General features: G+C 39.0%; 1 protein-coding gene across 2 annotated transcripts in view; it reads right to left on the bottom strand.

Annotated features, from left to right (window-relative positions):
• Nucleotides 1–13,602: 13,602 nt before the first annotated feature.
• Nucleotides 13,603–26,983, bottom strand: part of nkd2b (NKD inhibitor of WNT signaling pathway 2b) — a 37,668-nt gene continuing 24,287 nt past the window's right edge. Inside the window, exons 4-10 of one of the 2 annotated variants that reach the window (XM_077527320.1) lie at nucleotides 19,326–19,386; nucleotides 17,958–18,070; nucleotides 17,009–17,104; nucleotides 16,763–16,898; nucleotides 16,432–16,489; nucleotides 16,225–16,352; nucleotides 13,603–14,852 (exon numbers count right to left, since the gene is read on the bottom strand). In XM_077527320.1, the coding sequence (XP_077383446.1) occupies nucleotides 14,254–14,852; nucleotides 16,225–16,352; nucleotides 16,432–16,489; nucleotides 16,763–16,898; nucleotides 17,009–17,104; nucleotides 17,958–18,070; nucleotides 19,326–19,386 (1,191 nt within the window). In that variant the 3' untranslated portion in view covers nucleotides 13,603–14,253. The remainder of the gene's footprint in view (nucleotides 14,853–16,224; nucleotides 16,353–16,431; nucleotides 16,490–16,762; nucleotides 16,899–17,008; nucleotides 17,105–17,957; nucleotides 18,071–19,325; nucleotides 19,387–26,983) is intronic. The other variant, XM_077527321.1, reaches the window with a different exon arrangement.

Below are 26,983 nucleotides of genomic sequence, written 5' to 3'. Positions count from 1 at the left end.
CTTTTTTTTTAATTTATTTAAAGTAACTTGAGCTTCGAGCTTTCTTAAAGCTGTAAGCCATAATCAGCAATATTAAAATATTAAAAGGCCTGCAATATTTCAGTTGATTTATAATGAATCTAGAATGTATGACATTTTTGCTTATTTAATTGCATTAGAGAAAATAATGGACTTTATCACAATATTCTAATTTTCTGAGAAAATCCTGTATATCAATAAAGATTACAGTCCTATAATCACTCAGTAATCATATTATAATAAATTGTTTGTTTTTCTGGATGTAGTTCTTTATTTCAGAGTTCAGACCAATAACTCATATAAGAGAAAATACAACTAGAGAAAAAGAAAAAAAAAGATCATATAAACAGTTATTATTATTATTATTATTATTATTATTATTATTAGTAGTAGTAGTAGTAGTAGTAGTAGTAGTAAATTGAGGTTTCTCATTAAGAAAAGTTGATTGTTTAATTATGTATAATTATTTATCTGTTTTTTGTTTTTGTTTTTTCAAAGTTTGTTATTCCAGGCCAATTGCCTATTAGCCCATTAAAACAAAACAAAAAAGACAAGGTAAAAAAAATGCCATTTAAAGTCACACATACTGTAAACTATCTTGACAAATGGCCAGATAAAAACAAAGACAAATTATTGGTAAGTATTAAAATTGCCAACTCTCTCTCATAGTTTCCCAAATGCTAAATATTCTAAATAATATATGCAATGCAAACATGTCTTCATTGTGGACCGGCATGTATTTTTGGATGCTTTCCTGTGTGTCTTTGTCTCCCATGTGTCCACTAGAGGAGGCTTGTGGGCCGAACGGCTTACACTTGAATAAACAGTCAACAATTTAGTGCCTCAGGATTTCAAGCTGCGCTTCAATTGAGGAAGATTTATCTCTCCCAAAATAAAAGTTTCTGTAGACAGTAACACTGGACACCGTAATTACCAACATGTTTGGCTTCGACGACGACAACGACAACAGCCCCTTGAAGATTGTCTCTCTGTTAATATTGTTTGTGCAACTCCAGAAATGAAACTTTTCCTGTTGTTTTTCCACGCAACAGTCACGAGATTTTAAAATAGCCACATTTACGCAGGCTTCGGGTAAGGATTATTTATGTGATGTGAAGAAGCGATATGCTTGTCTCTTGGGTGGCACGCCTGATAAAACTACCCTGGGAACATATTAGCCAGATGTCACGAGTTCTCAAGCTCGTATGTTACAAACACACATTGATTGAATAATAAAATCAAACAAATGCCCTCTTAACTGTAAATGGGTGGGTGGTCATTTGCAATTAAGAACTACACGCACACACACACCAAACTGTGGAATGTGACACCTTGGTCCTAGCTCACTCCGGACCGACCTCATAGTAGCACACTGGCCACCCATCAACAGTAGCTATGAAAACATGGTCTTACTTTTAAACTCAAAATTACATCTGCTGAATCCACATTACATTCAACATACTGCATTCCGAGGTACACAACCACTTTTGGTGACCAAAAAGCCACAAGTCAAAATGAATGGAACCACATAATACTTAGAACATCTATCTCTATATCTATGCATCTCTACTCACAGGTCACATTTTTGAGAGGCTCAGACATCATCCGTCGTCGCTTGCCCTTCCATCCTCATATCCCATCACCGTGCAGACGTACGCGCTCTCATCTCCTGCTGCTTGTGAGCTACCGGCCACTCACTTTAAAGATCCCTTCTCCTCCCAGCCATGATGTCACCCCGCAAATGCAAACAGCTACGCAAACAACACGCGCCCTCGCTCGGCTCCGGCGCACACGTGAGGATGCTTGGAATGAAATTTGGGGGTCAGTGTGACGCAGCTGTTGCGCGTGCAACCCCGAGATCCCGTTGAAGAGGGAGGGAGGACGCCACCTGTCGCGGAACCCCGTCATAATGTACCTTCGGCCCCCCTGCTGTGCGGACGTCTTACTCCAATACAAAAGCCTGTGTTTTCTCTGAGCGCGCGAGCGCAGGTGGCCAGGTCGAGTTACACAGGCGGCTCCCACACTCTTCAAAGTGCAAACTTGGGCTGACAAAGTTCATCTAAAGTTTACATAGTGCGGTCTAACTAAGGGACTTCCTCATTAACTATTCAACAAAGACAGTGTTCAAACTTTAAGACAAACTAAAATTCTTTGAAACACTATAATTATGCAAGTTATTTTTGGATGAAACTAAATTTATTTAATGAGTTATTTTAAAATTTAAAAAAGGTGCAAATTTTATATATTTAAACAACTCAAATTGTATTCATCTTTTTTTTTATCATTATGCTGATTTTGTAATTGTGGAGTGTAATATTTGAAATTGTAATTGAATTCCGATTAATTGCACAGCCCTAATAAACAGTATATCCATATAATTATGTATGTATGTACATTCTGCCTGTATAATCATCCATCCATCCATCCATCCATCCATCCATCCATCCATCCATCCATCGTAACCGCTTCTTCCTCACAAGGGTCGCGGGGGTGCTGGAGCCTATCCCAGCCGGCTTCAAGCAGTAGCCAGGGTACACCCTGAACTGGTTGCCAGCCAATCACAGCCTTTAGAATCAGTCATAGAGAAAATGACTTTCAGTTGTGAGAAAAGATCCAAGCCTGTTCTGTCTTTTAATTGTATGTAAAGAGCAGAGTATTCCTGACCTTTCTGTCATATGAGTCATTATTTACAGATTTTGTGGCACTGGTTTTACAAACTGTGGATAAAAGCAATGCATTTATACTTCAAGCAGCCCTTATGGGATAAGTACCAGTTAAGTCAGTTACTCCTTTGGTTGTGGTTGAGCCTAAATTCTTCTTATTTCATGCGTGGGCATTCAGGCAAGTCTGTGCAAGGAAGGCAAACTATTGCACTAAATACTGAAATATTTTTTAATATGTTTTTATTTATTTATTTTTATTTTTTTACGTTTAAACAGTTTCTTGTTTTGTACCAATTTTTTTTTTTTGTTTTTTTTAAATGGTCGTCCTCCTACTGCACAGTGCACATGCTGCACTCCAACTTCAAGTTTTTTCAAACATAAATAAATAAATAAATATATATATATTGTTATAAATATATATTATTATAAATTATGTTTGGTCCAAAGGGTACTTACTTACATAATTATACTGTCCTAATATTTTTAAATCCTTACACATTTCCTCGTTTTGTCCCCCCTAAAAAGCCCAAAAAATATTAAAAAAAAATAATAATAATCGTGAGTATTATTTTTTTCTATAATCGAGCAGCCCTACTGTTTATATATTAGGGCTGTCAGTCAATTACAATTTTTAATCATAATTAATTGCATGATTTATCTGTTCTAATTGTATAATAAAATATTCTTTCCAATTTTTTTATACTTAAAAGTGGACACATTTCGCTGATACGTCCATTAATTTTTTTTTTATAGTAAATAGTTAATTCATTCAAGTGACTTGAATTTTAAAAAAAAATGTATTAAACAGTTAAAAGGAGTGTCAAACATTGATACATTGATTTGTGTTGAGGTAATTTTCTGCCACTCTGTGGCATTAGTGTTTCATGTTGGATGTCGGTGATAGGAGCAGAGCATCTTTCTTTTCAAACTGGTAATTGGAGCATGAAGCAACTCGTGGACTCCAGGCTATTTTGTTCATTGTAAATTACAACTAGTTACCAGTCCCCACAAATACATATTTTTATCCCATTTATTATTTATTTAAAAAAACAAAAAAACAACAACAAAAAAACATTTTACATGAACTGTATTTAAAATTTTAATGGCTGTGGACATTGTATTTAAGGACCTTAATGTTAGAAAAATCAATTTAATGGCTTTCAATGATTTTTTTAATGCCCCATAGAAACCCTGGCAAACAACGCAGCAAGCAAGGAAGTCACCATTTTGAGAATAAGCACTCACCTCGGGCCAAAGTGCAGTTCTGCAGCGTCAGTGTCTGACTCTGTGGGCCGTGCGTGGCTGACAGCTGTCGAACCAGAGGTGACCTGCCCCCAAGTCCTGTCGGAACCTGACGCGCTCCATCAAATACGCTGCCGGGAATGGCCTGAAAACAATTGCAACATTAAGTAAGGCAAGCCAGACAGAAAAAGTTCTCCCAGCCCCCTCACCACCCCCACACCCCCTCCAGGCATCCCAATTCCTCGTTGGGGTGTAACCCAGTCGTTTTATCTGCGCCCATCTCCTCGTGTGTGTACACTGCGATTGGAGGCCAAAGTGGTGCAGCTCGACTGGGCTGCCATGTCAACAAGCTCAACATCAAACTATATTCCATGTAGGGAAACGCAAAAGTCTTGTGTAAATATTAGAGATTCCATCATCCCTGTGACTTTGCCATTCATAGGTGTCATACTGAAATCTGCTGAATAAAAAAAAACAAAAACAAAAAAAACAAGAGTGCAGTACTCGCATTGTTCTATGGATTACTCGAGCCACTCAGCAAACACCTCCAGGTGTGCATTCCACACCAGTAAGGCAAAGTGGGAGCCACTCCTGAATCAATAAAAATTGCTGACTTCTCTCTCCCTCTGCGTTACAACACTTGCATACCTGAGCTGAAGGAAAGACTTGCATGAGCAGGGTTAAGTGCAAATTGCTTCCACCAAGTTCAATTCATGTGGCTCGGATCAATGTACTGGTGTACCAAATGAGGGATGGAAATAGCTAAGTCAGCAAATGTAAATAGGGTGATGTTATAACAGTGTTTGCCTAAACAACACAGTATATTATTGTACACTGACATTATCAGTGTGGAAGTGAGAATTAAGAACAACCTAATAAGAATAGAAATGCTTTATGCATGCCAGGCCAGTAGTTGGCGATCTCCAGAAATGCACGCACAACAGTAACAGCCTTAACACTTTTCTGCAGATGCATTCTGAGTACAAGGATAGTACAGTACAGCACTCACATGCGACTCATATGTATTAAAATTAGTGGGGTCAAAATTTGTGCGTTAGGTTTGAGTTCTTTTAAAGTTCCTTTAATGCCACTCATTTTTCAAACATGCAATTAATGACCGTCCCTTACTTGGAAAGCCAGTAATACATTTAATAATAATGCATATATTTGCGGAGACTAGGGTCAAGTTGTATTTACAATTTTAAAAATGTGCAGAATTTCACGTTAGTTCATGTTAAAGATTAGATAGCTTCCAATTATGATCAATTATGCCATCTAGTGGCAAAAGAATGGCCAATACAAATCAATATCACACTCGTTTTTTACAGCACAGTACATATTTTTAATTTTAACCCAATTTTCTGAATTATTATAAAATTACTGTATCATTGACTAAAAAATGCAGGCATATTTCTATTAGTTTAACATATTTCCACTTTTGTGTTCACAAGAGTATGAAAACTTAGAAAACAAATATTATTGTACATTTAGAACAGATAAAAAACTTGGTGAAGTCATGCAATTAATTAAAATGAACATTTTTAATCACCTGACACCCCTAATTAAAATTAGGGCTCGGACTCGCACCTTAAATTCCCCGTTTCCTGTGTTGACAGCAGTGAGCAAATTTGTGTTAAAGTGTGTACAGTTGTCCAAAACGCAAAAGGGAAAAAAATTAGTTTTTACTTGGTTACTGTCCACATTTTAAAAATGTTTTAATTTTCAGGCTTTAAAGAGATATCTGACTCATTGAGCAATTTTCAGCAGTAAAAAGTTCATATTTTGTTGATAATTAACATGTTAACTTCAATATTGTTTTTGTAAAATGAATACCTTTAAAAGGTAATTTTTCTACTTGCTGTCGACTGATGATGACATCACCTGTGCTGAGGAAGTAGATCACCAATCTTGGCTCACCTGTTTTCTGGGTTTAGTCAGCAAACTGAGCCATGATTGGCCGTTATCAACTGCCTCAGCACAGGTTATGTTATCATCAGTCGACAGCAAGTACAAAAAAAAAAAAAAAAAAAAAAACTTTTTAAAGGTATTAATTGTACATGAAAAATAATGAAGTTATCAAATTCATTATGAACAAAATATTAACTTTTCACTGCTGAAAATTGTTCAATGAGTCAAGTGTCCCTTTAAAATGCCTTTTGTTGCCAATCATGGCTCACCTGTTTTCTGGGTTTCATCAGTAAACTGAGCCACGATTGGTCGTTACCTACTTCCTCAGCAAAGGTGATGTCATCTTCAGTCGACAGCAAGAGAAAAAAATAGTTTTTAAATGTATTAATTGTACATGAACGATAATGAAGTAATCAAAATCATTCTGACAAAATATTAATTTTACTGCTGAAAATGGCTCAATGAGTCGAGCATCCCTTTAAGAGCTGCCAAAGCAAGACCCTTTATATCTATTTTCACTTACAAAATATGTCAGCAAAACATCCCTCATTTGCCTCTGTTGGACACATTTCAAGCAAAGCCTCCCAGCCAGCAGTAAAAACTGCACCTCACACAGTTTTGTAAAGTTTGCAGGAGGCGGAGCGCCGCACACCAGCCGCGCATGTGAGATGAAGGGAGAAAGAGACAGAAGGCTCATCTTTAGTCTGGACCGTACACCTGGTCTATTCTGGGTCTTTAATCTTGGTGGGAAGAAGCAGAAATTAGAGGCTCCACTCCCGCATCGCTCATGCTGGACCGAGTTACCACGCTGGCGTTTAAACATTCACCACACATGAATCACTGGCAGGCTCAAGTCGAGGCACTGATACAAGAAGAGAAGTTGCAAATTCCAACATTGTAATAAAAAGGAACTTTTGACTGTTTTTAAGTCGCTTACATTTGCTGTACTCATCTTGAATCAAACCTTAACCAGACGACTGAGGAATATTAAGATATTCTATCATATTCTGTTTTTTGATGTTTAGTTTTATATTTGGTTTTCTCTTTCATACTTTTCTAGTTTTCTTGTGGTTCATGTCTTTGTCCTGCTTGTTAGGACTTTTGTTTCCACCTGTGATTTGCCAGTTTGATTGCATTTAGTTCTCTGCTTCCGTTCAGTCTTTGTCAGTCATGTTTCCCTGATTTATATCTCGTTTCCTCAGTTGATTCCATGGATGTCGTTTGCATCTCATTTTTGGACTTTCTGTTAATTCCATTTGCCTTTTGGTTCTTTTTATTTTATTTTTTGTTAGCACTACTGGCTTGCCTCCCTACATTTGGGTCAAAATAAAGGTTATTTTAATGAAAACTATCTAAATAACAAAAACTGAAAACATTTTTGTTCATGAAATAAGATAAAAATGAAAATGCTTTCAAAAATAAGACATTTTATGTTCAAAAAATGAATTATAGCTGTTTTCTGTTATGTGCTGAGGTTGGATCCCAAAACGTAGACACAAATAAGATTTTAACTATTAATTCACATAACATCGAGAGGACATGCGTCAAACAATGAGAATGCATCGAGAATCACGAGACGCCACGTCCCCTTGGGCTGTCCAGATGCACAGAGGAACTGAGGTAATAATCTGACAAAATACACTTCTCGGTTTGGCTTAAATAGACAGTCAATTGATCGGATTGGCTGTGGCTAGACGTGGGTAACAGGCAGACACTTGACCTCACGGTCATAACCCTTGCATGACCCAAACTTCACCCTGGCATGACCCAGTCATGACATTTTCATCTTTAGCAATTAATTTAATACATGACTTTTTGGGGGTTGAAGCAGGGTTATGCACTGTTTACATTACGTGTATTTGATTTGTGTATTGTTGTTTTTTTAATAGATTTTTAGTGGATTTTCTTTACACATATTTTTTTTAATAACTTGCACACAAGAAATGTACAAAAAAATAAGATGAAAAGTACTAAAACTAATAAAAGTAAACCAAAACAAATCATTAAAAAAAAAAAAACAGAAAACTTAATTAAAACTTAAAAAAAAACCAAAAAAAACTACAGTATAATGCTCGCCTGGCGGGGTGGGCCTGCTGGTGGCGTCTGGGGACCGACTCACCAGTTCCAAATGACTGGGACTAGCCACAATCTACACACGGACATTCAAGATGAACTGAGCGAGCAGTGTCTGGGATAGTATGGGATGGATAACGATAAAAATTAATGACTATTCTAAATAATGTATATGATTGATGCGTTATAGTAATGGGTCGATGGGGACGGGTCTCGAATAAGCTTCGGCTTCTACCCGTCAGCCCTTCTTTCGGATGTCAATGTTGCAAATGATGTGATGTGATTGATGTAAACTGTAATGTGTCCGAAAGGAAAAAATGAATAAACTAAACTAAAAATACCCCAAGAGTAGAGCAGAACGAAACATAAAGAAAGAGGGGGTAGGGATGGATGTGGGACTTGGGGGCAGAACGATAGTGAGGGCGAGGTGTTTCCTGTTTCCATTGCTCCAATTATACCGCTCCCATAGGGACAAGAGCCCATCACTTAGAGGAAATGTGTGAGTGAGGATCTCCTCAATCCAAAAACGTCAGTTAGGCGCATGTCCATCAACGATACATTAGAAACAATCCACGCGTGCATAAGACAGATAATTGAATATTCAGCATGAGGTTATGTCACTGCTTTAATTAGTAAATTCTAATGCAAAGTCCATATACTCAAGGTGGATTGTCTTAATGAACAAAAATGTTGCTCAGTGCAGTTACTTGAGCCAGCAATGTGCTTGTAAACACCTCACATCTGTTTTACCATGCACACTGTCTGCCTGTCTTTGTTTGAACGAAACTTGTGCCACTTGTTTGTGTGTCATTGTCACAGTAATATTGACATCCTGTTTAAAGATGCCAACGAGCTAAACCAGTGAAATGATGTGACGCTAGATTGATGTTGAGGGCTCAATGCTCAAAGTAACTCAAAAACATTTTGAAAAAATAGAAAAACCATTTATAAACTGCTTGGAGTGTATTGTTTTTAGGTGGAACAACTGCCCTCTTCTGGTAACAAACAGGTACAGCAAATAATGTGAACCGGTTGACCTTCTAGTCACATTTATTAACTTTCTGCATAAAATGCCTGGATTTTGTCATTAAGGTTTAACAGAAAAATAATTTAAAAAAATTTAAAAAAAAAATTAAATCAATGCAACATTCTCATCTTGAGATCCGCTTTTTAGCATGCAGAAGAGTTTCTGAGAGTAGAGGTTGGGGGTAGCTCGACTGAAAAGAAAGATGGAGAGTGAGAAGCCTTGGGGGGGGGGGGGGGGTGATCATCGAAGCAGCCTTCATCCAGCAGCTCTCATCGCCTAGCAACCTCCACACCGCGCTCACACACTGTTACAGCGTTACTTGATTACAATTAACACTATTAAAACAACACCTGCTTTTCTAATACCAATTGACAGGACGCTTTCACACCTGTGAGTAAACAAACATTTTTTTTTTGTACATGAATGCTGACACTTGTTTGATAATAAACAAACACAATACTAAATACATAAATAAATAATTTAAGTACTGAACTACGTCAGCATATTTGCCTTAGCATTAGCTGTCAACACACCTGATATGCAAAAGCAGTAAAACGACGGAGCCACCAGATTTAAGTAGTAAGCTTAAAGAATCTTAATGTTTATAAACAGCATGAGGTTCAGGTATTATTTTTGTCCGCTTGGGGCACTGACTTGTATATATGACTGGATAACCGATAGACCCAAACACGCCAGTAATGTTAGCCGTTGAAGTCACAGGGCGGCCATCTTGTTAGTCCAACCTCACGAGCAGAGCACACTACTGTAACTATACGTCCAGATGAGACATATACAGCTCGTAGGCAGTTAGCATAATGCCAGAGGCGGGGTGAGGTGGGGTGGGGGGGGGTCTTGTGCCGGGGTGGTCGCTATTTTTTAACAAGTAAAAAAGGGGGAAAAAAATTTAAAAATTAACAAGCGGTAAATGTTGCTTTGAAGACCCCCTTTTTCTTTTATCGCTCAGTTTTTTTAGACCCCAATATTAGTTTTGTCAGAGGCATCTTTTGTTGAATTACAGTTATAATTCATTAATAAAAAATATATACAAGTTTCCTCCTGTACTCAACAACAAAGCATATAATTTAGACATGTATTTAACTTAAGGCAAGTTGTAAAATGTTTGAAGTCCTCATGTTTATGTTAAATAAAGTTAAAACACCATAAATCATGCTGTTTCTACTAAATACTGTTTCAAATGTTCTCTAATTTCGATACTACAAATGTTTAGGATCATATGCCGAGAAACGCTTCTTGGGAGGAGCAATATGGCGGCCTCAAAAGTCTTGGCCTATTGGCTATACAGTCATACATATCAGTGGCTTGGGGTCACCATCCTCAAATTCTATGGAAGTATCTATGACTTTGAGTGTATATGGCTTTTTTAGTTAATGATTATTTGCTAAAAACAATAAAGTTGATCAGTTTCCACATTAAATATATTGTCTTTGTTGTGTATTCATAGGCTGAATATGAACAAGGGTTGATTTGCAAATCATCAAATGTAATTAGCCGTACTTTGTCCTGTACTCTATTAACATTTTATTTCTGGTTATAAAACGGGTACAACACCACAACAACAACAAAAAAAGGTTTCATTAAAAAATAAAGAAATAAATAAAAAAGAAGATATTTGACCCCTCTCATCAAGCCAGGTCCTCCTCACCCCAACAGAACAAACTCTTCCCAACTTATTGAACCGGTCCCAAATTAGAGCAGCGCAAACACTCTTCCCTCTTTTGTGTTGCACTTGAGAGTCAGAATTAGGGAACCATTTTCCCTCCACATTCAAGCGGGGCCGCTCAGCTCGGGGCTTAATCAAGTGGAAATGGGAATAGGGGGTTGAGGGGGCGTCAGGATCGCGGGGTGCGGGGTAGAATAGCGCAATTGTTCGCATAAAGGCCTCATGTTGAGCCCACTTTGAAGTTTCAGTTGGGGAGGGCGGGCGGCGCGTATGCAGTGTGGGGGGGGGGGTCTGTGCTGGGGTTTTACAGTAGCAAGACACCATTACTGGTCTTGTGCATGGTGAAACACTGCAGGGATGCGAGAATGAGCCTAAGTGAGGCTCATATTTTAGTGCTGAAAACAGAATAGCATGTAAACACAATATCCCATTATTATGCTGGTAATATTTCCAAATATTGTTCTCTCACGCGGACACCCGGCAGCATCAACATTCAAGGGAGATTCCCCTCCATTTGTCCCAGTCCCATACAACTAGACAAGCTCCCACTGATCTATTATGTTGCAAAGCCTTTCTCATGCATGTCTTGAATGCTCAGAGGATAATCACGTTTCCCTGAGACAGGCTAAGCTGCGCTAAATAAGCCGCACGTAGAGCGAGGGAAAAAAAGTTGTGCGGCGTACATAAACTGTAATGCTGGAAATGTTGCATTGCTAACAAAGGATAAAAGATAATTCCACTTGAATATGATGAGTCAATTTTAATAACGTGTAGCCTTACCTCTGTTCTTCCTGTTACAGCAGGTGTATTTCAATGATGCTGTATCCAGTCTCCAAAAAGGAACCTCGCAGTAGACATTCCCACTTGTTGCACCTTTACACACCTTGTCGAAACTTCCTCAGAAAACAAATGTGGAAAAAGATGTGTTAAAAAAACAAAAAAAAAACAAAGAAAAACTCAGACTAAACTGCAGTGCACACTTGTTGCTTGGTGGTGGATGTCAGAGTTGAGAGCAGCAGGTCCTCTGGGGGTGCACAAAGTGGATATTTGCATTAGATGGACCCTCCCCTCGCCTTTCATAGCTGCCATTGTTTGTCCCAGCCGGGGCTCGGATTCAGTCCTTCCTTAAATCCCTCACCACTGGAGCAGGGAATGCTGATTTTTTTTTTTTTCTCTCTCTCCTGAGCTGTCGGCAATTAACAAAAGACACGTTGATACAATGCCCACTAGACACCATGCTGCATTTTTTTTTTTTTTTTTTAACTTTCAGTAGACATATCAAAATCAAGACGGAAGAATGTCCAAGGACACATGAAAGAAGGAGGTTTAGCACCTTGACCAGCTAAGTTACCGTAGTGATTAGAATAGTCTAATTGGGAAACAGGTGAATAAAAAATATTTTCATTTTCATTTTCATGATTTAGTAATGAACTTTATATACTGACCAAGAGGTGAGTGGTCTGTCAGGGATAATCAAAATATTTATACTCGTTAGAGGTTAGAGATTGATTTATTTTTTGCCCACCTGTAGATACTGGACTTGCTGCTCAGCCTTTTGTAAAACAAACAAACAAACAAACAAACAACAGCTAGAACTGTGAATTTGGGAAGCTCAAACAAGTGTCTCTTGCTGTCATCTAGTGGCTGACTGGTCTTACTACATGAAAAAAAAAAAATCGTCCCGTAGCTAAATTACTAACAGTTCAATATCAACTTAATTAATCTCCATTTACTTCTATCATACTTTCGTTCTGTAATTCAAGTCATTGGCGTTTATGTCCTTCAAACAAATAGGAACCTACGGCCAAATAAGAAATACATTAGTTTACCGGTGGCTGGCAGCTAGTATGAAGCTAGGTAATTAGTAGTTAGCTTCACAGACAAGAGCGTCATGTCGCTATGATGGCCACTAAATGTGAGAATTCGTTTACCTAAAAATTTCACCCAGATTTCTCTGAATACTGTTAAAATAAAGACGTCCTCAGGCGCAAAGCCTCAAAAAGAAAATGCTGAGTTCTTACGCTTGCTTTAACACTGGAGTCACCATTGATTGTGGCTACTTGCTAAATCACCGACAGTACGCTATACCATGTAATTATTTGCATGTATTTTTTTGTTTTTTTGGGGGGGCTGCTAAAAAAAAAAAAAAAAAAAAAAAAAAAAAACGGTGTAAAACTAAAAATGTCACATTTTCTTATTTCTTCTTCTTTTTTTTTCTTTTTTTTTTTTTTTTTTTTTAAATATGTCGTCGTTTTGTGAAAACCTGCATGGACTCGTCTATCTTATTTTCTACACCAATCTAAGGTGTCAATTTCGAGATGTGTGTGCAAAATATTTCCCTAAAACCTCAAACATAGAAAAAGAAAATATATACACATCCTTACCTTTGCTTCGTGTTAAAAACAGTTACTGAATTATCACATATTCCGTGCATCAATCACTTTTCTTGTTAAGAACATAAGGCACTATTGAAGGGACAATTTCTTTTTCTCAGAATAATATTATTTTTGAGAATGTAGTCCTTTGTAGTCTTTTTCCTCGCAAAAAATAGACACCTTTTTAATTCCAATGGCATTTAGGGGTACACATGGTAGTTTATATTTATCCTTTTCTGAGTAAAGGTGGAGCTGGTTAATTCGGTAGAAGGTGTTGCTATGATTTAAAATAAATAAATAAATACATAAATAAATGTCGTAGATGTGAATGTGTAAACGCTCATCAAATGTGAAATTTTCACAGTCCAGTTACTACAGCTTGTCACCGCAAATCATCAGAATTTACGGCACCGCTGTAGCTATGCCCTCTGCCGAAATGTCAGGTAGAAAGAATGATCAACATCTTGAAGCTTTTGCTTGTCAGGTGATTCTGGTCACTCTTGATGCAGTAGATTAAAATATAAAAGATGACATAAACAACAGAGAGAAAGAAAGAAACCATGCTATCTGCACGCAAGCCAAGCAAGTTAACAACTACAACATTAATGATTAACATGAACTCTATAATGTTTATTATAATATATAAAAGACAAAATACACATATGCATAATTATATTCATGATGAAATATGCATATATAGTATCATAATTATACAGTAAAATGTGTTTATATTTATATATATTTTTTATACAGTACATATAGCAATATTTATTTTTGCATAAAAACTGGCAGTGGTGTTTTTATAAACCCCCTTCCCCTCAAAATCCCCACAGTCCACAGACGAAGAGGCCTCTGTGAAAAAGCAGCACCTTTACACCTGAGATCCATGTTTTTTGTTTTGTTTTTTTTAGGTCTCCCACCAAACATGTCATTTAGCTTCCAGGGACGGCGACCATCAACAGCATCAGGAAGGAGCAAAAGGTGCCAAAGTTCTCCTGCTTTTTGACTTTCTGATGTGTGTGTGCTGAAAATAGGTCCCAGCAAAGGCTCGATAAAAAAATAAAAATAAAAATAAAAAAAAAATTAAACTGTGCCACACAGCATCTGTGATAACTTCACAAAACCTTCAGGTCCTCTACAGCTTGGCATCACAATAGAAAACTCCTCCATACGCGTTAGGATATATCTGAATAGCTTGAGGCGAGTACGAAGATCCTCGACTGCGAGTGGTGCTTGGTCCTGTACGCTCGACGTGAGCGGAGGCGGTCATGTCTGGTGGTAATGGTGATAGTGGTGGTGGTGGTGGTGTTCATGGTGATGGTGGTGCTCGTGGCGCTGGACCACAGGAACCACAAATCCCGGGCTGCCCGGGGGTCCGGACGCCTGCTCTCGCTCCGTGCCCGGCAGCACGGAGGGCAAGGTGGGCGGCCCCTGGGGGTGAGGCTGCGGGGAAAGCGGCGTTTTGGAAGGGGAAAGCGCCTCCCGTGCTTTGGCTCTGACGCGTTTGCTGTGACTGTACTGCAGGGGGTGCTGGTGGTGGGCGGACGCTTGGACCTGGTGTGGTAAGTGGTACACATCCTGACCTCCGTGGGCGGCTGCGCTGCCACCGTGCAGCACGTTTTGCAGGGGAGGGTGGTAACCGTGACATTTAGTGGATCTTCCCCCGCCGCCGTTCCCGCCTTTGTTGGTCCCCTTGGGGGATTTCACAAACTGCGCTCCTTTGCCCCGAAACTCCGCGGGGTTGTAACTGTCGCCGATGACCTGCGAGCGCCGCTGGTGAAGGAGCTGGGCTTCGGGCTCGTGGGAGCGAGAGCGGCTCTGGCTCTGGGAGCTTCGACCGTGACTCTCCTGGGGAGGGCTCGTTCCTGAAAGACAAGAGGGAGCTTCAAGATCGTTTTTCGCCGCTGCTTGAACACAATGCGTCATTGTGCTAACGCTAGCAATCAAGCATTCAAGCATGTGGCAAAAATGTATTATGTGAATGCTGAAGACAAGGATTCAATTCAAAATCATATTTTCATTCCTTCTGCAAAGTTCAAAAAAGAAAGACAACAGGTTATATGCACTCTAAAAACAGTTGGTTCAAAAATTGGACCGACCCACTAACAGGTCAATTTGACCCAAATTGGGTTGTTATTGTCCCAGTAGTTTAAAGAATGCACACTCTAAAAACAGTTCATGCAAATTGGGTCAAAAAAAGGACCACCCCAACTTTTTGGGTTATTTAATTAACTGAAAAAGTTGGGTCAAATAAATAGTCCAGAAACAACCTCCCAATTATTATTAATTTAATATGACCTGACCGTTAAATAAACCATTAAATAGCTCAATAAGTTGGTCAGGATCTTTTTTGACCCAATTCAATTGGGTTAATCAATTAACCCCCAAAATTGGATGAGCTGAACAACCCACAAATAACTATAAAATATTGAGTTGCTTTGTTGGTCATTAATTTAATTTGACATAACTTTTTGTAACTCAAAAAGTTGTGTTGGCTTACTTTTGAATCAATTCAATGGAAATATTTTATTATCTCCAAAATTTGGGTCAAATTACTAACCCACAAAGCAACCCAAAAATATTTGGGTTACTTTTTGGTTTATTCATTTAATTTGACATAACTTTTTGGGTTAAATAACTCAAAAAGTTGGGTTGTCTTACTTTTGACCCAATTTAATTGAGGTATTTGATTAACCCAAAAAGTCAAATCAAATTATTAACCCACAAAGCAACCCAGAAATATCTGTGTTCTTTTTTTGTTTATTAATTTAATTCAAAGTAACTTTTTGGGGGTTAAATAATTCAAAAAGTTGGGTTCTCTTATTTTTTTTCCTCAATTTAATTGAATTATTTAATTAACCCAAAAAGTTAGGTCAAATTACTATCCCACAAAGCAACCACAAAAAAAATCAGGTTGCTTTTTGATTTATTAATTGAATTTGACCCAACTTATAATTAAATAACCCACAATTAAGTAAATTTTTCTGGGTTGTTTTGTGGGTTATTCATTTGACCCAACTTTTTGGGTTAAATAACTCAGAAAAGTTGGGTTGGTCTATCCTTGATCCAATTTGTTTGTTTTTCACCCAACTGTTTGTTGAGCGATTGATGTGTTTGGGTTTGTTGAATAGGTTAAAAAAAAAAAAAAAGTGCATCCATGAGATGTGAATGCAGCAAGGATGTCCTGGCATCATTTTACTGCACTCCAATAAAAAAAGAGCTAATGATGCAGCATACCTTCAAATCTGGAGGTGTAATTCTCTATGCCAGCCAAATCCAGGTAGTGATTCCTCCTCTCGGTGTTCTCATCCACACAGTAATGTTGGCCTTCAGCGGCTGGGGCCTCATTATTTTGCCCCCTGCTGCTTCAAATAAAAATGAAGTCAACACGAGCGTGCAAAATCAGAATTTTTATGTTCCATGTGCAATTTTCAGCATACTGACCTGATATAGGCAGACATGCGCTTGTCAGCTGAACGACCATCCTCTTGGTGACAGCGATCTGAAGACGGAAAGCGAGTGTGTATGTGGAGGAAAACTACAATTCTGATTTGATTTATTTTCTATATCGCTAATCCTGTTCATGGTCATGGAGAGCTTGTGCCTATCCTAGCTGACCTTGAAGTCAATCAAAAGAATTGTTGATGAATTTGCACCAAAGACTACAACATAAGTGACCCCAAAACAACAAACAATACGTGATAATAGTTCACATAATTTTATGTTAAGGAGCTTTGACAAGTTACCATTGCAGCATTAAAAATATTCATCTGACCTGTTTCTCTTTTGTGGCATTTAGGCTCAGGAGTGACAGTCAGCTTAACACGCAGCGTCTTGCTTTTATTATTGCAGGATTGATTGACCGAGGCGTCCACGACATCATAGATGGTGTGCATCAGGCTGGACATATCCTACAATAATAGGAAAAAAAAAATGCACAAATTGGTGACTGTGTATAGACAAAAGATTTCTGAAGACATAGCATATGTAAGCATGCACATCCTGACTTGGAAACACGCACCTCCTTTGTCACTTTGCCGCTGTTGTCGAAGTCGTAAAGTGTGAATATCCATTCCTGGCGGTTGTCATCCTCCACGGAAACATCACACTCCAAATCCTGTGCATACATCAGATTATGAATCTTTTAACTCATTCAAACCTAAAAACGTGTAAACACATTTTTTAATTCTTTGTCCTTCACTCTCAAAAACGCATTTAGATGTTTTTTGTTTGTTTTTTTAATGCAAGAGCATACAGAAGGCTTTGATGGAGCTTCTGACATGAAGGGGTGGCTTAAACCAATGGTAGTTATGACAAAAAATGGCCAGCGGGTGGTAGCAGATTATAAGAGATCAGCCAGAGCCATGTTGCAGCAAGCTCTTTTTGCCAGTGTTTTCACCAGGAATGTGAATATTAATGAAACGTAGCTATATTCTTATGCTAATTGCTGCAAAACGGAAACAGATACAAATATCCTTTATTCTTAATAGATTAAAAAATAGAAAAAAAATAATAGAAAATAATAATAGGCAAAATAATATTAGAAAAATAGAAAAAAAAGTCAGATGAAAACTTGAAGAGGCAACATCTGGTTTGCTGTCGGCCTTGGTGGAGGAGCTGTGTGAAAAAGCAGCGTACATTTATGAGCGAAGGAGAAGCCGCCCTTTATGGCTCTATAATGTCTCTTCAGCACATGCGGTCAGGACTGATCACTAAAACATTTTAAACATGGAAGCCAATCCTAAATTGTAGTTTGTTCTGGAGCAGTATACTGCACAGACAGATGTTCAGTCATTCCATTCTTCCTGTAAACACTTTGAACTGAAGAAACACAGAAGTGCTTCTTACATAAAGCTGCCGAGTTAGCCTCTGTTGGTTTGATTTGAACTTTCTTCCCCTTGCCTCCTTATTGCTCATCTCCCAATCAAATCATGACAATCAGATTTATTATTGTCACAGTGTAGACTTACATCCAGACTGATGCGTTTCTTCCCGCTCGGTTTCATTTCTCGCTCCCCGTCCTCCGCGTGAAGGTACTGAAGGTAGTTCTCGCAGCCTTCCGCCTTCTCAGGAGGGAGAGCCACTGTCGCAAGAGAGACAGATACCAGACTAGAGTGTGTTTCCTCATTAGCATCATGGGAGTGCTGGAGCCTATCTCAGCTAATTTTAGGTGAGAGGCAGGATACAACCAGAACTGGTCAGTAGCTATTCATATTTACATTCATCACCTACAATATATGGATGTTTTAAGGACTTCAGTGAACATAAAATGTTCCTGAAGAAAAACCACACAAACGTGGCGAGAAAATATACAGACTGGAATTTGTGACTTATTGACTGTGAGACAGACATGCTATTGACTAGCTAATTGTGCTGGCATATTATATTATATTATATTATATTATATTATCAGATAATGGATAGATAGATATTTTGTTTTAAGAGACCAGAACTTTTTTTTTTTTAAGTGGAGAGTAACTGAGGAGGGGGGAAAAAAGTATACTATGAGAATAAAGTCGTATTTTTTTTAGGCCAAAAAAATAAATGATTCTGCTGGCATATTAAATTACATTATTTTATAATATCAGATAATGGATGGATATATACTACTTTGTTTTAAGAGGCCAGAAGCTTTTTTTTTTTTTTTTTTTTTTTTTTTTTTAAGTATACAAATAAAGACAAATAAATAAATAAACTAATAAATAAATAAATAAATAGATAAATAAATAAATAAATAAATAAATGATTGATTTAAAAAAAATACTACACAGCCTAAAATTGTAAAAATGTGTTGGTTTTACTGGTCTCTCTCATAATATTATGTCTTTTGAAAACTTGAAACTTTTGAAAATTTTTATTTTTTCCTTCCCTCTTCTCAGTGTGGCTTAATACTAGACAAGGACTGGTGCAGGCACACTGAAAATAAGAAATATTAAACTGAGATTGAACATGTCATCTTAGGGAAGCAATGTTTTAAAGTCTCAATATTACAAGGGGGGAGGGGATAAAAAAAATTTCTAAAACTTAATGAAAAAATATCTTACCTGTCATTTCAAATATACTTGTTTTCCTTTGTAAAAATATACAACTTAATTTTTCATCATAGTATGACTTTAATCTTGAAAATGTGACTCTTTTAACCATTCAACTTTATTGGTGTGGTTTTACTACTTTTACACAATATTACACATTTTATCTCAAAAATATAAATGTGTTTCTTAAAATCAGGCAGCTTTATTTTCATTATTTTATTTTAATCTCACAGTAATTTTTCTTTCTTTCGAGTCGTGAATAATTTTTTTCCATCAAATTTGATCAGCGAGTCCTTTCCAACTTACCCTCAAGGGGGCAGTGTTGATCTGCGAGGTGTCCTGCTTTCGTATGCCCATTTGGAAACTCCTGCGAGGAGAAGAGAAAGATCAGAGATGTAAGTGAATCTACAGTTCAGACCTCAGACGCAGAGAAAATAAACATTTCAGGCAAAAACATTTCCTCGTCAGATGTGTGTTAAAAAAAAAAAAAAAGGCGGCCTTAGCGCGGCCAAACACTTTGAAACATGTGCACCACGCTTATTGTGTTTCACTGTCTGGGATACAAACAATCTCTGCCAAGTATTTGAGATTCCTCCCAAGTCTTCAAACGGACCTTTGCATCCATCAAAGAAAAAAAAGAAGAAGCTGCATTTCATCTTGAGAGCACTTGCTTAGCCAACTTTGGTTCTGACAGAAAGTGCTCAGTGATGAAGATGAAAGAGGCTAAAAGTTAAAGAAAGTTAGCAAGGTGTGTATTTGTTTTCAACCGAGGACGGCCATTTTGTTATCCCATTATTCTGCAACTTCAATTAAGCACAAGACAAAGTGGTGCAAGGGGCACAGCGAGGGAGTGCTGTCATCTGGGAATAATCCACTTCCTACACAAAACAGAACCACTCCACATGTGTGAACGCACACACTCTCATTTCGCCTGGATTGTGGAAACAATGACAATTAAGTGCAGCGCAAGCCTAAAGCCGCAAGAATTCAAACAACAAATGATTCATCTTATTTACGTCATGCGCGCTCCTCCGCTTTGAAATCTAATCTGCGGCGAGGCCCGCTGCGAGGAGGCAAATAAAAACCAGATAGATGCTCCAAAAACAAAAGAACTGCATTGTACTGCATGTGAGTTTGAACATCTGCATGCGTTTAGGTGAAGGATCCCCCCCGAACCCCTCCTTCTCAATTTGCCCCTCCCCCTCCAGCCTCTAATCTAACCCTGACCTTCACCGCCGATAGGGGAGCGAGCAAATCGCGTCTCAGGGTCAAGGTTTGAACGCCCGATGCAAATTGGCCACATGAGAATTTTGGGGAGAAAGCAGCTAAAGGGGGGAGGGGAGAGAGAGAGAGACAGGAAGTAAGGGAGTAAAGAGAGTGAATGCACAAAAGAAGAAAGGGATGATAAGAGGAACAAAGATGGGAGAGGACCAGATACCAGAAGAGGATGCTGTTTGCCTAACAGGAGACAGATAGTCCCTATCTACTGTTAACTAGGGCTTCTGGCTAAGAACTGGAATGGAGGAGGTTTTTTTTTTTTTTTTTTTAGACACTATAAGTCTTTTGTTCCCTTGGCACCCAAAAAAAGTCTTTAATCACCACAAACTGTACACACATGTCAAACTAAACAGTCAGTCAAACGCACAACAAAAAACATCTTGTGTTTTTTATTTATTTATTTATTTTTTCTTAACCTCATGAGTCTCTTAAGGGCCATTTTACACGACAACATCCTTTTCAGGCCTTAAAACGCAAATGGTTGAAAATAGGTATGAAAGTACAGTTCTTGTGAAAAGTGTGCATTTAATTCACTTTTAGAATGTCCAGCATTTACTCACTTAATTATAACCAATTATAGAACCGCATATATGCTGACAAATGGTATTCAAAAGACAGTGTGGAGAGTTTTATGTTGTATTTCTTTACAAAGTGACATTTATATGCAGCTCTGTGTGTGCCACTTTCGACCTGACCGCACATTTGAAAGAATAAAAAAAAGACATACTGTGCTTCCGGTTCATTTATTATCCAGAACTAAAACATATTTAGTTTTAAAAGTGACCGGATTCTCTCTGTTACATGTCTATGACGGACTCACATACCAACATGCTAATTATCTCGGTTGCGTAGCGCTGATACAAAATCCACAAGTTAGCAAAATGAGTAAAAAACAGACATGTTTGTAACGTTTGCAACTGTCACGGTTGAAAGTGTGGTGTGAATGTGGTGGATGGACCCAATGGCAGAGACAGATGACGGGAAGAGGAATGAGAGTAACTTTATTGACCATAAACCACTAAAAGACAGGACGGGACTTGAGAGGACTGGTCGCTAAGACCAGACCGGGCAAGAGGAAGCAGGTAGTCATGATGGGGCGGGACGTGAGTGGACTGGTCGTCATTGCTTGACTGGACGTGGGGCGACTCGGCAGGGACGTGGAAGGCTTGGCTGGGACGCGGGGCGACTAGGCAGGGACGTGGAAGGCTTGACTGGGATGTGGAAGGCTTGGCTGGGACGTAGAAGGCTTGGCTGGGACTTGGGGAAACTTGGCTTGGACGTGGGAAGACTTGGCTTGGATGTGGGGAGACTTGGCTTGGACGTGGGGAGACTTGGTTTGGACGTGGGGAGACTTGGCTTGGACGTGGGGAGACTTGGCTTGGACGTGGGGAGACTTGGCTTGGACGTGGGGAGACTTGGCTTGGACGTGGGGAGACTTGGCTTGGACGTGGGGAGACTTGGCTTGGACGTGGGGAGACTTGGCTTGGACGTGGGGAGACTTGGCTTGGACGTGGGGAGACTTGGCTTGGACGTGGGGAGACTTGGCTTGGACGTGGGGAGACTTGGCTTGGACGTGGGGAGACTTGGCTTGGACGTGGGGAAACTTGACTTGGATGTGGGGAGACTTGGCTTGGACGTGGGGAGACTTGGCTTGGACGTGGGGAAACTTGGCTTGGACGTGGGGAGACTTGGCTTGGACGTGGGGAGACTTGGCTTGGACGTGGGGAGACTTGGCTTGGACGTGGGGAGACTTGGCTTGGACGTGGGGAGACTTGGCTTGGACGTGGGAAGACTTGGCTTGGACGTGGGGAGACTTGACTTGATGTGGGGAAACTTGACTTGACTTGACGTGGGTAAACTTGACGGCACACGCCAGCAATTAATTAATTTAATCCTTGCGTCCTCATTGTTTTTAATTTGATCGTCCTGCATTTATGACCCAGAAAAACTAGTTTTTGCGAATATTTACAGTAATTATGACTTAATTAGCATGTATTAGTATAGGTTAGTGATAGACTGTGAGCATTTCAACTTATGTACAAATTTGGCTTTCATTGCCACCGTAGGAGCAGAACTCTGCCCTAAATCATAACTCAATGCTAAAAAACAAACAAAAAAACAGCGTGAAGTTGAAATTGGTCCACATGCATGTACGTAGTGTATATTTATTTTTAAAGTGGGACATTGAAAACTACTGGCCTGTAGTTCATATTACAGTCTTTCTTCCATATTTACGATTTGCTATTTGTGAATTCATTAAAAAAAAAAATCTTGTGCTTAGACTAATGCTGTCTACTGTAAAAGTAGTGATTTAGCGCCATCTTTTCTCATCATGGTGCCAAGGATCTATGTTGTAGTGAATGGAGCAGCTTGTTGTTGACATGAGTGGTGTGTTTTTACAGCGATATGAACTACTGGCAGGGCATAATTCATCTTACTGCAGTTTTAGTCCTTTTTACAGGTCAAGGACTACTTTTCACAAAGTCTTTTCACATGAAAAAAAGATTTCAGTTTTCACTACATCTTTGTTGTGTAAATGAATGCCCTAACGAAGGCTGGTATGCAGTGGAAAGTGAATTGTTCTGTAGCTCAAAGCAACATCAAAAAGTCGTCTCATCCCTTGACAGACACAGCAAAGCGTTAAGCGCTTGTACGCAAGAGAGGGGATTGTCATGAAACAAACAATAAAGCCGTCACCCTCCAATTAAAATGGAGGTTCGGGGAGATGTAACGTCTCGCCGATTGAGGCAGAACCTCCTCATTACATCCGCTGAGCGAGCTAATGAGAGAGCAGACTGTGTCTGACCGCAGTCTGCAGTTTTAACATCGAAACGCATGGCATCTCCGTCGACATCGCCCACGGTGTCGGCCTCCAAATCTGCCAGCCACATGTGTAATTAACCGCCTTCTGGCATCTCGCCGCTGCCATTCTTTCTCTATCGGATCACAAGATGCTCGGTGAGGCTACACAAACAAGTCTGGGGATTTCGTGTTTTCCACCTGGAAGCTATACACCATGCATATTTTGAGTAAGGGGAAGAGGCAAGCAGCGGTGCGACAATGACAAGGACATCATTTGTACTTGCTCACAATAATAAAATTATCTTGACTTCATTAAGAGCAGTTTGTAATTATTATTGGTAAAACCTGCAGTCTTAAGCAATGTAAAATATATTTATCATGAACCATATATGCAGTTTAAATATGGTAAAATAATATTTAATGAACAATGAACAAAAACAGTCACTATTAGTGTTTGGTTTAAAAAAAAAAAAAAGAAGAAAAATAAAAAATAAATAAAAAAATAAAAAATGAAAAAAAAAGAATAAAAATAAATAATCAATATTGAATCGATTTTCCTTTTCAAGCGTGATATCGATTCATAAAACCATGAACCAATTATTTTAATATCCCTTTTTTTCCGCTTAAATTAAGAGGAAAATAGAATTTTACTGTTTTCTTGAAATTTACTGTTCACATGACTTTTAAAGTATTTTCTTACATTTATGAAAGACCTGACTTATTGCACTTTATGACAATTCAGAATCTTTTTAATGTATATTTACAAATATTGAATTAGATTGTGAAAACATTTTCATCTCATCCATGCTGATGTCAATGTTTGTCGAACGCTTAAGTGATTATAACGTGTTATTTTCATTATTAATAAATACATCATTTAACCAGTTACTTCCTCTGCAAAATGTAAAAAAAAAAAAAAAAAAAAAAAAATCGAAATCAGCTTGTTCACAACATGGCCCTGTTTGATCTCGCATACTCTGCTGCCACCTGCAGGCCGTTTTTGTAATAACTACATGTGATTCAACCATTCTCTGCAATTAAGAAACCGCATCAAAGCCTTCTGCATGCTATAGCATAAAAAAAAAGCATATAAATACGTCTTTGGGACGCTTAAAACATTCATAATAGAACGTATTTATATGTTTTTGGAAGTTAATGAGTTAAATATTGCATACAATACACATTTGCGCAACGAAAACTAATAATGAAACAAACTAAAACTGAGCATTTTTTTAAAAATAAATAACTAATAAAAACTAACAGAACCACCCTGAAAATGAATTAAAACAAACCAACTAAATTTAAAAAACCAAACTCAAAACGAAATAAAAACTAAAATGAAAATTCCAAACCCTGATAACCCACGCCGGGAATCGAACCCACACCACGAGCAAGTCACCGGTGTATGAGCACAAAGCGCTTCTTTTGAACTAAAACTCCGGGCCCCGCCCTGCTCTGCCTTTGATTGGCTCAGCATCAAATTATTAGCCAATCAGCAGAGGAAGGTGAGCTATGGCTTCACCATCCTTGAGTAAAAAATGGGTAATCTGGCTCACATATATTAGCGATTTAGCATTGGGTATACGCAATGTTGACTAAAAAATTATATGCTCTGGACTACACCACTTCCAGGCGATATGGCATAAGCATGAAAAGTGTGTGATATTTGTTCATATTTTACTGCAGCACCTCTGCCAAGCTTCCCGACAGCTTTAGCTTCTACTGGCAGACTTTAATGTGGGTTAAGGCAACCGGGGGGGAAGCTTTCATAGCTCCCCACCAGGTGACATCAGGCATCCCCCCCTCACCGCCGCCAGGGTCCCACCCATCCTCCCGTTGGAAAACAGTACACATCTTTGTTCTTACAACCCCCCCAGCCAGCTCACCCACTTAAAACACACACGCGTAGTGCTACTTCAAAACACATGATGTGCACAACACGTTTTGAAGAAAAAACAAAAAAAAACAAAAAAACGAGGCTAGCACAAATTGCCTAAACAGTTCCTCTGGCCTCAGGGTATGAATTACAGCAGCGTGTATGTGTATCCAAGTCCAAACATACTGTATGATGGAGAAAATAAAAAACAGGATATCTTCAAGAGGATTCCTCATATTTTCCAGTCGACGCGGCTTTCTGAATTTGTGCAATTAGCATCCACGCAACTTGTACAGTGCAGCTCTTCTTGCCTTGTCCAAACAAGATTTCAGCCATTTCCTCAAAAGTGTCACACACTCTAAGTCACCTGACACCTTGAGGAAGGCGCCAAGAGAAATCCTTGAAGCCCTTCAGCGGACTATTAATCGTGTTTGATTGGAAGGGGGCTAATTGCTAACGGAAACACGGCTCCGTTGGTGTCGGCGTAAAGAAAGGAACACCACTTTGTAAAGATTTGGTGGAGTCGTCACCGCACGATGAAACTGGAGAGCGCGAGAGGCCATTGAGGAATAAAAGACCTCCATTCCAGGAGAAACCAACCTGGCTTCGACTCAAAACCAGATGTAAGTGTTTAAACTGGTGAGCCAGTGAAAGGGAAGAAGATGGGGGGGGAAGGAAGAAGTGAGTGTGCAAAAAGCTCTTGCAAGACGGTAAAAGAACAATGAATGGATGGCAGACATGCGGGTCTTCTTTCTTGGTGGTTCACCAAGATTTCAGCCTAGAGCCCGAGTCGGGATAATTATGGTGGTGAGTCAACACAGAACACTGACCTCAGCTAGTATTGAATGGCAATAGCGTTGGACCACTGAAATCGAACGCAATCCAGTCCCAGATGATTGCTTGGATTTCGAGTAGATTTTTCTCATTGGACTTCCATACAAATCTTAAAATAAGTTTATCACTAGGAACCGGTTCATTTTAAGAATTGCTTCACAATAAGTTGATTTCTTAGAATTTATTGGCTGTGATTGTTTTGACATAGTGCCAAAACTTTGGGTTGGCGGGTGTGATATGCGCCAATTAATATTTATCAACTGGGGCTTTTCGGTAACATGGAAATAGCCAAATTGATATTGTGATCCACTCAAGTGAGTTCTCCACAATATCAATCTGGGACTTCTCCAAGGTGATTTGCTCAGTTAAGGCGGGACGTTCTCTACAACACTTGTAGCTCATTGGACGTTTGTTTTGACCAATCACGGCCACGGATGAAAATGTCGTTTTCGTTCTGGTCGAAGGCGGGAAAAAATCACTAACATCTTTACCTAAAGACAAACATTCAACATTCAACAACGAAACAGTGAATAATTTTGCAAGAACAGAATTAATTGCAGCGTCCATTCGTCCATGTTAGGTTTATTTGTTTGCCCAGGTGTCGACACTGGCTTCCTGGTTTCGTCACAGCTTCATATCACGCCCGGTGATTGGTTCGGAGCGGTGGAAATCAACGGGCTCGGTACAAGATGTATTCTCGGAACGGAGTTTGTGAACTCACAAATATCTGAGAATTCATCTTGCAGAGCAAGGTTACCTTTTCGGGCCAACTCTTCAATAAACTCACACAATTCCCAAATGGAAAAGCCCTACTGCTATTGCCTGGCAACCAGTTCAGGGTGTACCCCGTCTACTGCACGAAATGGTATAGCCCTATAGGGCTGCAGCAATCAAATATTTTGGTATTCGGATCCTACTGAAAAATTCTATCGAATAATCAGTCATTAATCAGTCATTTACATCCATTAAGATGCCTTGGCAAGGTAATCCGGTGGCTCTCTCTGTGAGCCGCTAACGCTGTTAGCGCTAGCGCTATTAGCTGCCGCTAACTCTGGCAACAGGCGCCGTAAAATACGTCAGCATAATCAAAACATTTTTTAGTGCCATTAATTGCCGATTTGAGTGTGATTTTAGGACGAAGTTATGTTGTTGACATCGATAGCAAGTTTGTGCA

The sequence above is a fragment of the Festucalex cinctus genome, chromosome 7, assembly GCF_051991245.1.
Source record: "Festucalex cinctus isolate MCC-2025b chromosome 7, RoL_Fcin_1.0, whole genome shotgun sequence".
Taxonomy (NCBI): Eukaryota; Metazoa; Chordata; class Actinopteri; order Syngnathiformes; family Syngnathidae; genus Festucalex; species Festucalex cinctus.
Note: the sequence above shows the minus strand (reverse complement) of the source record. Positions and strands in the feature narration are given on the sequence as shown.